General features: G+C 40.6%; 3 protein-coding genes across 4 annotated transcripts in view; 1 reads left to right on the top strand and 2 right to left on the bottom strand.

The window, feature by feature from the left end:
* Positions 1-2,665, top strand: part of LOC135484137 (uncharacterized) — a 31,764-nt gene extending 29,099 nt beyond the window's left edge. For both annotated transcript variants that reach the window (XM_064765289.1, XM_064765288.1), the window contains one exon: positions 134-2,665. In XM_064765289.1, coding sequence (XP_064621359.1) covers positions 134-283 — 150 coding nt within the window. In that variant the 3' untranslated portion in view covers positions 284-2,665. The remainder of the gene's footprint in view (positions 1-133) is intronic.
* An 87-nt stretch (positions 2,666-2,752) lies between these two features.
* LOC135484136 (integumentary mucin C.1-like) lies at positions 2,753-6,409 on the bottom strand. The gene is made up of 3 exons (XM_064765286.1): positions 6,304-6,409; positions 5,074-5,252; positions 2,753-4,311 (listed from the first exon to the last, which is right to left on the bottom strand). The coding sequence occupies exons 1-3, from the start codon at positions 6,306-6,308 to the stop codon at positions 3,755-3,757; spliced, it is 741 nt and encodes a 246-aa protein (XP_064621356.1). The 5' UTR covers positions 6,309-6,409; the 3' UTR covers positions 2,753-3,754.
* Positions 6,410-7,705: 1,296 nt separating this feature from the next.
* Positions 7,706-13,887, bottom strand: LOC135484134 (zinc finger FYVE domain-containing protein 21-like). Its single transcript, XM_064765284.1, has 7 exons — positions 13,766-13,887; positions 13,467-13,517; positions 12,994-13,162; positions 12,674-12,764; positions 12,353-12,456; positions 11,384-11,517; positions 7,706-11,084 (listed from the first exon to the last, which is right to left on the bottom strand). The coding sequence occupies exons 1-7, from the start codon at positions 13,883-13,885 to the stop codon at positions 11,022-11,024; spliced, it is 732 nt and encodes a 243-aa protein (XP_064621354.1). The 5' UTR covers positions 13,886-13,887; the 3' UTR covers positions 7,706-11,021.
* Between the last annotated feature and the right edge of the window lie 233 nt (positions 13,888-14,120).

The following is a 14,120-nucleotide window of genomic DNA, read 5'->3' as shown; positions in this document are numbered from 1 at the left end:
ACAGGGTTATTGTGGTAAGATGACAAGTGTCAACTTTTTGTCATGACAATATAAGAAAATATATATCAGCATGCCCTCAACTCATTGTTTAAGGCAATTAAGTCTAAGCGCATCCAACATTTTCTCGTTTCAGAACATGGAAAAGCCATTCATGCATTCCGTTCGTATCACGCTAGGAGATCGTTACAATGACAGCATAGAGATGGTCTACCACAGGACCATCTCGTTCCTCCTCACCAATCTGGAGAGGGCATTCAAAAACGAGAAGATGGATAAGCTTTAGTGCGAACTGGCATTCTTGTTGTTACGTTGATTTCATGGCGCAGCTTTTTATGTGCATCATAGAATTGCATGTGAAGCTTTGGGCTTTTGAAAGGATTCCAATTAGTCTAAGGAGCCGCTGAAGTCTCTTGTGAATCGGGCTCTTTTTCTTGTACCCGGATATTTCGTCATTTCACAAAAGTTGCGAATACATGAGGATCAAGGACAAACTGGTGTGCCAGCAAAAGGATTAATAGACGGAGATGGAACTGTGTTTATTGGTTCTTTGTAAAGGTAAAAAGCATTAGTATGCTGTCAGAAAGAATTTGGGAATCTGGACGATTGGCATTTAGGCTAACAACAATGGTGTAAGATGGCGTGGAGTTGCTTTTCGCGTGTTACTTAGTTGTCTGACTGTTTTTATACTCATGCATCGTTAAAACATATGAGAGACTGGTGGGCGGGTATGGAACTGTCCGAAGTAAGAGGTGCTGGGAAAGTGAAACGAGGCCTAACCAAAACAGTGCTATATGTGAACTGTCATTTCACTGATTTGAGACCGCTCTTCATGAATTACAACGAACTCGACACAAAGGTATGCCGAAACATGACGTCACATGACCATTAGATATAAAGTTGATCATGTCCCCAGTCTATCAAAATCGAACATGTTGTCGCGATGTCCACGCTGAGCATGGACAGACGTCATAGTAACTTGTGTACGATATGCTGTCCAAAATCCAATGTTGTTCTTCAAGTTGCGATGATGAATCGTGAGCTAAGACAATGTTGTTCTTCATTGAGGTGGTAAATTATGAGCATCGGCCAAGGAGCATCGGTTCCGTTGACTCAAAATTGGGCGAGCGTTCGCTTCAACAGAGAGGTCTGCATGTTTTCAGTGACGGGAATATTTATCTTTTGACTTCGTCACATATTTTCACATGACCCATTGACGCTGACGACGGAGCTTCGTAGTTCGTACTTTGTCGTGTGTAGGGGTTGCGAAACATGCCAACTATATCAAAGGCCAAAGCCGTTCGTTGTCTCATGTCTCAACTATATCTAGTGCGCTTATCTAACACCATGCGACACCAATATGCATGCATGCATTGCGTGTACGTGTGTCGTTCGTTCTCGCCGCGCACAATGCGTGCCGGTAATCAAGTTTCCAAAATTTCTTTTGAATCATAAATATTCATACTCCAACGGCAATGATGCTAGTTATCTTCTTCCAAAAACTAATCATCCACACCTTTTAGTTGATATCAATCACTCTTGAACCAAGTTAATGATTTTTCGCAGCGCCAATTCCGCGCATCGATAAAACATATGCCCCTTTGTCGGGCAAATTTTTTCCATTGCCATTTTAAGACTTGTGATGTAGCCAGTACACCTGATGCGCGCATCGATCAAACATCAAATTCCTTTCTTTGCCACATTGAGACCGGTGATGTAGCCAGGGGTGACACGCTCAAAGGAAATGGATGCCTTTTCTCTCTGGAAACAAACAATCTGGTTACACAAACCATCATCATTTGTGCTTGCTCGATCACTCTCGGACATAAATGGCCATCTGCCTCGCTGCAATAACACAGACAAACGAGTCCCATTATCCCGTAAAGTACCCGGATTACGATTGTCTCACGTCAAATCACTCAAATCAACTGAATCGATAATTGGACGTGTTCGCGCTCAACTTCGGGACGGTTTGTCGATGCTTGGTGTTTGTTCAGCATTTCAGGTGCACCGTATGTGTAAAGCATGCAAACGCCCTTTTTATTTGAAAGATGAGATAAAAAGGTTGACAATAGCGAGGTTGACATAGGATACGACTAGGATTTCGACGTTTCATGATTCCATTTTCACTATTTGCAATTCCATTCTGACGTTTCGTAATTCCACTACGACGTTTCTATATTCGTAATTCCATGAGGACGTTTCGCATTTCCATTACGTTCTTCGTCCATAAAAAAGTTTCGTACGTGTAGTTACATCACGACGTTGTAATCTTATTCCGACGTTTCGTTATTTCATTCCGACATTTGTAATTCCATTCTGATGTTTAAAGGACGACGTTTCGCAATTCCATTACGACCTTCGTCCACAAGAACTCGTCATTACACCCGCAATTACATTAAGACGTCAAGGCGTAATTTAATGCCGACTTGTCCAAAGGTTTTGTAATTCCATTATATTCGGACGTTTTGTCAGTATTGTATTAAGACTTTTATTCATGAATACTACATTTTTTTCTTTCTTTTTAATCTTTCGAAGAAAGTATACAGCTGGTGGTTGACCGAGCTTGTCCATCTTAGCAAAGTGAGGGCATGCCCCGGTAGAATTTATCGACCCGTAATTTCTCTGTCTGTGTCGCAACTCTCAACCTCTCTCATATTTCGCTGTTATTGTGTCAGAATTTACATATATTCTATGTAGGCCGGTCATAGCGCATTGGATTATAATGTGTAAAAAAAAATTCGCTAACTAGCAATAGACCTTGTACTCCTAATAAAAAGAAACTTTTGCATAAAAGTCTTGTTTATTTCTTTTCATGTTACATTTTTCTCTCTCAAAAGCGAAACATAAGATCCCTAATACATGTACATGTATTTTCAAGGAAATAGGTCCCTGCGACCCATGACACACCTCTAGCTGAAGATACCTCATCTCACTCAACATCGCTGAACTTCCACGCGATATTGCCTCCGTAGCCTCGACGCGTGCGTTGTCTGGAAGCTGAGCAATGTTAATACATTGAGTGATATGCTCTGCATTCAGTGGTCCTGATACCCCCCCCCCCCGCATGGTGAAACATGTCTTATGATATATTATATATCTATATTAGAGAGGGAGTACATCGCAAACGAACGAGGAGGTTGCCAAAAGGACCACTGTCTGCAGCATAGTCGCTGAAGTGAAACGAATCTCTGCATTGGACACCCTCCGGAAAAAACGGACCATGACAGACCGAGGTTACCTTCAACAAGACGTGGCATGAGTCGACATGGGGTCAGCCAACAGGGTTGGCTGGCGCAGACTCGTTGAGCGCCTTATACTCTCCATAGAGCTATGTGAGTTTGTGATGATTCTGATGATGATAAAGACGGAACTGTTTCCAAACTGAAAGATTGCTAATGAATTTGTTCAGAGGCTTTTTGAAAATGAAGAGTTTCACCCTGGAGTTCCTCGTGTACAGGGTTTTAATGACTGGTAAGATCAACGTTTTAGCTTGATTATAGACGAACATAGAAAATATCGTATGTTCATGATGTGAAAAAAAGACTATCAAGTTCATGTTGAAAATAAGTTAGCGCCTATAGTAAGCATCTATAAGTATTGCCTAAACACATGCTTTCGTCAGCTGTATCCAGTCTTAGAAAAAGCACCTAGTAAGTCTATAGATTGTATCAGCCATGTCAGTCTCTGTAGACGGTGTCTCTGGTCCACAATGTCACAGATATACATGTACTGGGGTCATGAACTGTTTGAGCTATTAGCTTGGAGCCTTAACCTTAATTGTAGTGTTGCTAACTTTCGTTGTGAGAGGTTTAGTAATGTTAGCAACTTTTTTTGTAGTTATCAGTTTTGTTACGTTGCTGGCTTTCGTCACTTTAGCCGTTAACGTAATGTTAGCAACTTTTGTTTTTGTCATCAGTTTTGTTATGTTGCTGGCTTTCGTCGCTTTCGCCGTTAACGTAATGTTATCAATTTTTGTTTTAGTTATCAGTTTTGTTATATTGCTGGCTTTCGTCGCTTTAGCCGTCAACGTAGTGTTTCCAGGCTTCGCCGAACTGGGCTTGGTTGCGCTAGTTGCATTAGCCTTAATTAAACTAGTTGCCATTGGCTTAGTAGTAGGTTTGGTAGTGCTAGTGGTAGCTGGCCGAGTTGTAGTTGTTGTTGTAGTTGTTGTTGTTGTTGTCGTTGTTGTTGTAGATGTCGTTGTAGTGCTGGCCGGTGTTGATAATCTCGTTGCAGTGCTGGTTGGGATGGGTTCCGGCATATCGTCAACATCCTCACCAGTTTGAATCATCCGGTTGACCCAACCATCCTCTGCAGAAGAAAAAATATAAATATGTAAGAAAGCGATTGCAGCTAATTTATTATGAATATAATTACAAAGAACTCTTACGGAAGCCCGACGAAGAACTGTAACTCATTCAGCAATGAATGAGATGATGGTTCGAGGGAAAGCCAACCCCAGAATATGGTGGCAGTGTGGTCGGACACGGTGAGTCGGACACGGTAAGTTGTCGCCAGACTAATAATGTCCGTCATATCCATTCTGTTATCCGCCGTCTGACGGACAACCTTTTAACAGACTGTGCGTGGAATAATATCTTTGTGCCCTTCTTCTGTGGTAGTCGCTCTTCCCACCCCATAAATGGGCTTGATCCCCTCCCCCCACACACACACAAGTGAATTTTCGTGGGCTGTGAAAATGTCCCAAAACTGTTTCAGCTCCTTGACAGCACAGTGACCAGTGCTGTGATGACAAATAATACATAATAACAATTGACCATTCTTATTATTCCCCATTTTCATTTCCCCATGCGGATCTCTTGGAGACAAAGTCACAACCAAAATGCAGGGATTTAGTAAGTTCATTTCCAGTATCCAAGTATGTTAAGTGTCGTAATTTGTAAGGTAAACTGGAACAGTTACAGACCCAGAACAATTATAGTCACAATAGTGTTGAAAAGAGTTAAGTTCTGCACACCAATGTACACTGAGGCGATAATTGTACCAGCGCTATAATTGTACCACATTATCGTAACATGTTTTCAAGGCGAATCATTCATTATCATACTTTACCTGGGAATCGTTGCCTGAAGTCTTCCCGGATACGATCAACTTGCTTGGAGACGAAAGCTGCCCTTTGGCCGCTTGGGACCTTTATTAAGACGTGTATGATTGCGGCCATCATCAACATAATCAATATGAAGAAGAACGCCATGATGAAGCGCTTACCCATTATGGTTAACCGTGCAACTCTGAAAGTGCAGAAGCGAATTAGTAGGATTTGAATCTGAATTTGAATAATTTGAATGTCTCTTTCTGTCACTTCTTTGACATCGCTGCATGTAAGTCACTCTCCAAATGTGCTCGTATGTGGTGTGGTGATAATGCGCCTCTTGATTCGTTACAACGAAAAGTACGTGTACATGTTTAATGCGTCTTCAAAAAAGCATTGGCTTCCAGGTAAAGCCCCATTTTAAATTACTTTCACCAGAAGCAGCGCAGCCTAGGATTTGCTGTTGAAACCAATTCACAGCAAAATAGTCCCGACGACAAAGTCACAACCGTGTTCCATACCCGCTGTCTCCATTCTCCTCGGCGCCAAAATAGCTCGACGATGCCGTCACTCTCGTCCTATCGACAATGTCACAATCTGTGGAGGTGCAATATTGGTCTGTGCCGCGATAACAAGCCTGCTAGGGCCGACCGGTCTGATAGTGTGTTGTGTGTTGTGACATTGTCCCCAATACAGCAGTTTTTAGCAACGGTACGAGCCTATACGGGTAGTTCAACAGCAACTCCTGGGCTGCCTGCATTTTCACTGACGGGAGCCTAGTAGAGTGTTATGATGTCTTGTCATCGTCTAGGGAGAGTTTTCTCGCCCAATCCTGTTCCCTGGAGGAGTCCTAGAGGTGATGAGCGATACCCGCAATGTGAACTTTTGCAACATGACCCGGTTGTTCAAAACAAGTACATCATTAATTTGGCGTGAGCTTTACCCTCGGGCTTTAAAGAACTTGGTGTGTTATATCAGTTGGCATAAACGTAACGCCAAAGTAACGCTTACGACTAGCTTGATTTGAACAGCTTGGTTTAATAAAGTTTTTGTGATTGTAATTGTGCCCTTGATAACAAAACATCCTCAATGAAGACAGTGGATAACTATTTATCGAATCGCAGATAAGGATCTCAGATGATTGCTCGTGCCTCGGCGATCCTCCTCTTCGAGATGCAAACTTCTGTAAAAAGACGCGGGTACAGTCCCACAAAGCACCAACCTGAAATCACGGACAAAGGTATACTTACCTCATGATTCTATATTCCAAACGTCTGCTTTCTGAATATGCTATATTAGAATATAGTAACTTCCCTATCACAGACTGCAGACACAACTCAACACCTTTGTCACGAATGCAGGGTCACATGTGTTGAATCTAAGTCGATTGGCTGTATCATATTGTCCGATTATCGACTGGATGTCTTTGGTTCTTGTAACATATGTTTAAACTCAAACCATATGTTTTAGAGACAAAACATAATTGATTTTCAGATGTCACAATAAACATATGTTCTCAGCAACCTGTGATGCATACACTACACGGATTTTTGATGAGCTGACTGTCTTCGGATGTGATATGACTTGTGACCCAAATCGCCACCTCGGTGGTGACTGTCTTCAAGTGAGATGCGTCGCCTTCACTGTTATATTGATAAACTGACTGTCTTCGGATGAGATGTGACTTGTATCCCAATCTACCCAAAGGTTGTGACGACCTCCAAGCGAAAAGCGTCACCTACACCGATAATTCATCAACTGAATGTGTTCAGAGATGGTGACTGCCTCAAAGCGAGAGACGTCACTAAACTGAGTATTCATGAATAATATCTAATGACCGACAGACTGTCATGAGAGTTGTTGTGACTTGTAGCCCAAACAGCGAGGTGCGTGTTGATGTGACTTGCATTGCATGCAGCCCAAATAAATTGTGACTGTTTACAAGCGAGGTGCGTTACCTACACCAATAACTGACTATCTTTTTAGTTGATGTCACTTGCATCTCAATCTCCTCCCTCGAAGATTGTGACTGTCCCAAAGCGAGATGCGTTACCAACGCCAATAATCGACTGACTGTCGTCGAAGATCCTCCAAGATTGTGACTGTCTTCTAGCAAGATGCGTCACTTAACTAAATGTCGACTGTCGTCTTCGAAATAGGTTGATAGCTGGTTTCGACTCTCCATGTATCGACTGCGTACAAGGTAAGACACCTCAGACTCCACCAGCACCGTCCTGAAGAGACTAGGTCTCCTGCGTATAACTAAGTAACCAAATGCCAAGGTGGTGCAGGGTTGTCCCATGATGAAAAGAAGTCAGCACTTAGCCGGAACTAAAGTTACTGAAGACGAAGCAGTTGGGAACTGAAGAAAACGGCCATTGATTTTGTCACAGCTGTGCCCGACCTAATGATATACGCGCCACACGCACTATTGATCAACTGACTGTTTTTGAAGTTGATGTGGACACAACGTCTGGCATTTGGTTGTCAATTGATCGACAACCCAGTCATCGTTTATTGTGAGCGTTCTGCTGCCACCATTTATGTCATCTATAATAGATGTCCTCTAGGTCAGTAAGCGATCTTATCCCCTTCCTGAAAGCTCGGGCTGAGGTCAGTCATTTGAAGCCCACAAATTAGAGGAACCAAATGTGAAGTCATGATCACTATATAATATTAAAATCTTTATTTTAGGAACAATTACAATAACATTACTGTAAAAGATCATAAATTGGGCCTTTGAACAATTACATATCAGACCATGTGTGATCAGTAGTTAATGTAGCATCTGGGGAGTCACTCCTGACGACTTCTGTGGAGCATCCTTGGCCCAAAAAATGCGTGAAAAGGGATTCGTTTTGGTTGCCAAAGCGTGACCCAAGCAAGGCAAATAGACCACCCATCTTTCAGTTAAGCCCCGCCATAAGCCCAGAGGCATACTTCAAAAGGTTGGACTCTTATTTCCAAGGATGCTCTACACATGTGATTGTGGGATGCAGCACTGATCCGTCACATGTACTGGTCTCTATGGATTTTTAGGGCTGAATATCCATGGGCTGTTTTCTTGTGAACATGTGGTGTTGCCTCAATTGTCTCTATAGCATGTTCCCAGGCACCACCAATGGGAATGTCTAACAAGCCAAACAAAGGCTCATCTTGTGTGTGGCATGTGACAAGGTTACAAGGACACACGGAACAAGAGAAAATGCCACAAGCGAGCATTGCATGGATACCCAGCCTAAGAGGTAGCCTGTCTTATGTCTTGATGTCCCTGAATCATTAAACATTTTCCTTACTTGCATCGGAATGCTAATTTTGCAGGTTGTGTTATCACCCCCTATATTACAAATCAGTCTTATGAGGACAAAGTCATAACCAGAATGCCTGGATTAATCACTTTAAAGTAACACATGCACCAAAGGTACACGTAGTATGGAAGAAAAATCCTGACTTTCACGTATAATTTTGATTGTGACACCACTAACAGTGGCACCATCTTGGACACTGAAGGGAGTGCTTGGAGAACTGCAGAGTGTACGGACGAGAGCTTTGTACTGAACTCATAAAACACCGTAACCCAACTTCACACTGTTTTTAAAAAGATTTCCTGCAGTGAACGTATCCTTATTCTGGTTGTGACTTTGTCCTCAAAAGACCTCTTTGTGCCAAAAGGAAATTTACATCTAACATAATCTCTATCTGTGAACAAGGCAATGAAAAAGAAGATTTTTATGTCTTTCTATGACAAAATTGGTCATTGTGCTCAGCTAGGCATATTGTTTAAAGAGCAGGAGGGCTTTTGCTTTGGAATATTTGACTGGGATAAACTCACTTTTACCACATCCTACAAGCTGCTACACATTTTTCTAAACCCGAAAGCAGGCCTTCTGTACAGGTGACCCTCACCAAGCTTATCATGTCGACATAGTGGACCTGGACAGGTGGAAATATACATTGCAAGAGGTAAAACCACGTCTTTACAAAGATATTATAACGAAGACGACTTCATGTATTTAAGTCTTCACTTACCTGAATTTACCATTACATGTATTTCAAAGTTGGTGGGCATTGATTGTAGTAAAGAGAACTCCACTAAAGACTGAAGATTTACCTTTATAACCAACTGTCTATTTACTAGAATATACACATTGCTTTACATGACACACTAGTTAGTTAAAATTCTTTGTCTTGAGACTGTAAAGTGTTTTGATATTCAATTGTTAAATATGTATATACCCGGTAGCCACTATATAGATATTTGTCAAAATACACATTGATCAGAAATACTGAGTTGACGCTAATAAGGCCTATCTGTTACATGCAGGCTTATTATACGTAAGATAATCCTTTTGTACAGGCCCCCTCAACGGACTAAATAGCGTCAATATAGTCTGTAATGCTATGCATCAAAATTTTAGGCAAATTTACAAGCAGTGTACAATGTTAATCATGTAGCTCGATTTCATGAACTATAATAAGCACCTCTAACCCATACCCTAAGCAATAGACTTTTTTTCCCTTTGACTACCCCCGACCTGCAGGGCGGCTCATAAAACGACACCCCTTCAGCACCCCCTGGTCAGCACCACTGACCCACAGAAAGGTACATCCACTTTTCAATCAACATACAGTGCTGCCATCTTCAAGGATGCTTGTACTATACATGCTTTCCACAGTGGATTGCATGGAATGTGGATTGGAAGTTGAAATATGATGGGTTGGAAAGGTGTTTCAAGTAACTTGGAGACCAAAATAGCAGCTAGGGATTAACAGTGAACTCCACTTCCATTCAAGTATTTACAATATTTATCATAATATACAATATAATATAACCTATATATTAAACAGTGTATTGAAAGTTACCAAAGGAGAAAGCGCCTAGATGCCAAGATGCCTGATTTCCCTTCATCCAAATTTTCCTTTACCCATCTAATAGCTATTTTCTTTCTTTTCCATATTCTAAATGTGGCAAATTCTCGTTTATTAAAAGGGTGTGATCAAAAACGAACATTTTTTTCAGATTTGAGAAGGATGCCAAAGATCTCAAAGCACCTTTTACATGATAGCATGAATAACATCAAATTTATGCAACGCCTTCTATAAATGCCTGGCAAATAGAAGACTTAAAGAAGAAACACTGATATCTGGTGGAAGGAGGCCAGACTATGGTAACAGCCCTTAAGGATAAGAAGACATAACAGTATCACAAACACATCGCTTACCTGAACCCAATAATCACAAACGATTACACCCAATCACTTCTACCACATCATTCCATTCCAAGTTTAAGCCACCTTTGATTAACAATAACATTCAAGAACTTGGCCACAAATGGATCAGATTTGACAAGAAACGTGTAGGTAATTATGCAAGACAAGCAAAAAAGTAAGAAGCCGGAGATTGCAAAAATACATGTACATGAAAAATGCTTTTACTCCAGATGATCTCGAAAGAAAACTTGGCGTGCTTATATCTTTTTGGTACCAATAGGTTTCAGAATCAAAGCAGCCAAGGTAAGAGATACTCAGAACCATGGACAGGTTGCTTTCATGGACCACAGTGAAGAGAAGTATACCGAGACCCATTGTACCTATAGTCCATAGTCCATTTCATGAAAATAGGGCACTCAAGATTTTTTTGATCTCATACAGACAATTCAGCATTTGAACCTACTTGCTATGCTTGTAACGTGCCAATTTCTTGTGTAACAAACTACAGTGTCTAAACCGGTACCGGTACTCACAGCTAACAAGCCACTATAAACACAGAGAAACCAACAAACAAAGATGTCTCGTCAAATCGGGTCCATTGCAATGGAGATAAAAATAGTTTTTAAGCCGACACGTAGAAAAATATTTCAAAATGTTCTATTTGTGAAGTTGTCGATTTCCTCTGGAAGCATCCAAGGTATTGAGCAATCAAAACAAACTTCTGGCAGACCTGTACCCACAGTCGGTGGTGGATTTTATCAGTACTCCATGTTCATTTCATTGGCGTTCATCTTTTTGGTCTCGTACATCAGTTTCATAGCCTGAAAGACATGGTTAGGATACATTATCAATAGGAATATACTTATACTTTTTAGTTTATGCCAACTTTGTTCATCATCAGTGGCATCACCTGACAATATTATCTTGATCAACCAAAAAGCTTGGAACGTATTTGTTTTAACATATATTATATAATCAAGACATTGGCTGATATCTATAAAAGACTAGTAAATGCTTTTACTTTAAACTTCATGTACATTTACACTAGCCATCTCTGTAGAAAACTGTAGTAAAAGCATTTACTAGTCTTTATAAACATTAGCCATTAAGGCATACACACCCGCTGCATTGCTGCCAACCACATCATCGACTGTTTCCGGATTTGCATGAGGTCGGGTGCTACCATGGTAACCTTCTGGTCCTCACCACGGCTGTCTCGGTACAGAATACAGATACCAGTTGCCACTGTGTTACCTTATAAAGGCATGAAAAAAGTGTTTAAAGAAAGACGTTTTCTGAGGATGTCAAGTACTGGCACAGATACCAATTGATAAACACTCTAAAGTCTCACTGATATTGCTTCAAACTAATTAGTAATTTTAACTTACTAATAACATACTAATGATGTAACACCACAGTGACTCGACTCCCTGACTATTAGTGCAATTTAGACCCAAGTAGGCCTAAGCCACTCCATTTTCCAACAGCACACAAAGACTTGGAAAAAGGTGAAGTCCTTGAGTGATGTACCTCAACATTACATAACTAGAGTCACATAGAAAATATAAATGAACATCAACATTATGTGTCAGTGACAAAAATGGTATGTACCGTAATGTGCATCAAGTAGATGTCCTCGGTGCAACTGTCACTTGCAAATGATAAGATTTTTTACAAAAAATAAAGATCAAACCAAATGAATATTCACAAATAGTAATACACTCAACAGGTCACAACACCAATGCCTACCTTCTTCAACTGAGCAAATACAAAAAGAAAGGAATCATGAACTAAGCTTCTGCATATATCCTTTGATACCCGATCAGAACACAGCAATTCTAACCGATACTAAATTTCCAAATTAATGAGACCGAATGTCCTCAATTTGAAAAGGCTGATGGTGGGTTGCAATTCGGTGATCCAACACTTGAATTCCTTTAACTCAAGCCTGAATGAGATGAAATTTTCAAGAAATAACTTTTTTTCATCACAACTTTTGAGATGGATTCATCACCTTATGGGTAGGAGATGGGATTTTAACCTCTTTCCGTTCAAGGTGGCACCAGTACAATGAAATGTTATTTCCTACCTTGTGGGTCAATGCCAGATGTCAATATCTGACATGAAGAGATGGACTGAAGTTCTATGGCCTCATGACTTTCACTGCTGGAACCGCTGTCAAACATCACAACCCTGGAATAGTGAGACAATTTAATCAATTCCTCTCAAATTCTATTAAATCCAGTAGCCAGAATATCTGTCTCAAAATGTTGGTATCTAATACACGTATATATGTCCTTTCAAGGCTCCGAGACTGCTCTGTATGTAATTAACAACTTATTTTGATTCACATTGCTGCCAGATATAATGATTTCTGGTATGGTGTAGTCATCAGAAATTGACAACTAACCTGTGATCTGAAGCAAGTTTGCACACGAAAAGTACTTCCTCGTTGGGATCTCTATCCTCGTGTAGTGTACTCATCACTTTGAACTGGGTGCCTACAAAGGAAAGACAAGGCACTGATCACGCTACTAAAATGATTTGAACATCTCTCAAAAGCAACTGGGCTGACAAACATAAAATTCCAGACCCAAGCAAGTCAAAGAGGCTAAACTCAAATACCATATTGGTTCCAGAGAAGATGAATGCAAGGAAAAGGGACTTTAAAACACTCTAGTAGAATCCTCCAATGTCATTTTGTCGACTTCTTGGCTGTATCACACTTACCATTAGTTAATATTTTCAAATGTCTGTCGAAGAATTCATTTTCCTTGTTTGTCATCTGTGCACATTCAATGCACTGTCTGACTGGGTCGATGAAGCACATTCGTGGAAGAGGCAGATTGTTCTTACAGCACGTCCCACAAAAACATTTCCCACACCGCCGACAATGATGCTGAAAATGGTCAAATGGGCAATGTATTTCTATAAACCCCTTAAAAATGTGTTTTCTTTACATCACATTACATCAACAATATTTATTCCTGTATTTAAGCAACGATTCTTTTACTGTCCAAGTCAAAAAAAAACTCGCTTCTTTGCTGTGCATCGCATACCAGTACTGCTATACTCCACTCCTATCCTAGGTTAAGGGACTCATGTAGTGATGGTAACATCTGTTGCAAATACTGACAAGGCGACAACTGGCCCAGAATGTGACCACTCAATGACTCATCATGCTATACTGAGCTGATACTCACCCGGCGCCTCATAAAATCAAACCGCCCTTTACACTTCATGCATTGCGAGCACTGGAAAAAAGATCAAGGAAAGGTAAGTATCATCAGAATAGATGGATCTGACAAATATTGTTTGGGACTCGGAAGACTCACGACTGGGTGCAGTACATTACTACATACAACATGTAGGCCTACAATCATGTACATTGAGCCTGTACTCCCAGACCACACTCCCCTTTTATTTTGAAGACCAAATTAGGAAGTCTGTTTATGAATGTTTCTTTTGGCATTAGGAGCTTGATTTTGTATGTGCTCCTTACTTCATTGTCTGGTACCCATGTAGGCTCATTTAGAACAAATGGACTTCGATATTCATCGTTTGTAGACACGATTTTCAGTCCGCTTTTGGACCGAACAAGTTTCTTGTCTCCCGAAGCCATGTTTGTTTTGATCAGCTGGCTTCATTACGAGGCTTGGGGACCATCCAATATTTCAAAAATTTAATATTTAAGGACTTGTTTTTCATGCAATAATAAACAGTGTTTTGAGTGAGTAGTTCTAGTAATCAAAACTATTTTATTGATTTGTGTGGAGCAAATTTGGTTTATAGTACCTATTTCTCAGAAACTAATTCACTACAAGGTTACAAAAACTTATGCTCCCTGTAATAATTCA

The sequence above is a fragment of the Lineus longissimus genome, chromosome 3, assembly GCF_910592395.1.
Source record: "Lineus longissimus chromosome 3, tnLinLong1.2, whole genome shotgun sequence".
In the NCBI taxonomy this organism is placed as follows: Eukaryota; Metazoa; Nemertea; class Pilidiophora; order Heteronemertea; family Lineidae; genus Lineus; species Lineus longissimus.
Note: the sequence above shows the minus strand (reverse complement) of the source record. Positions and strands in the feature narration are given on the sequence as shown.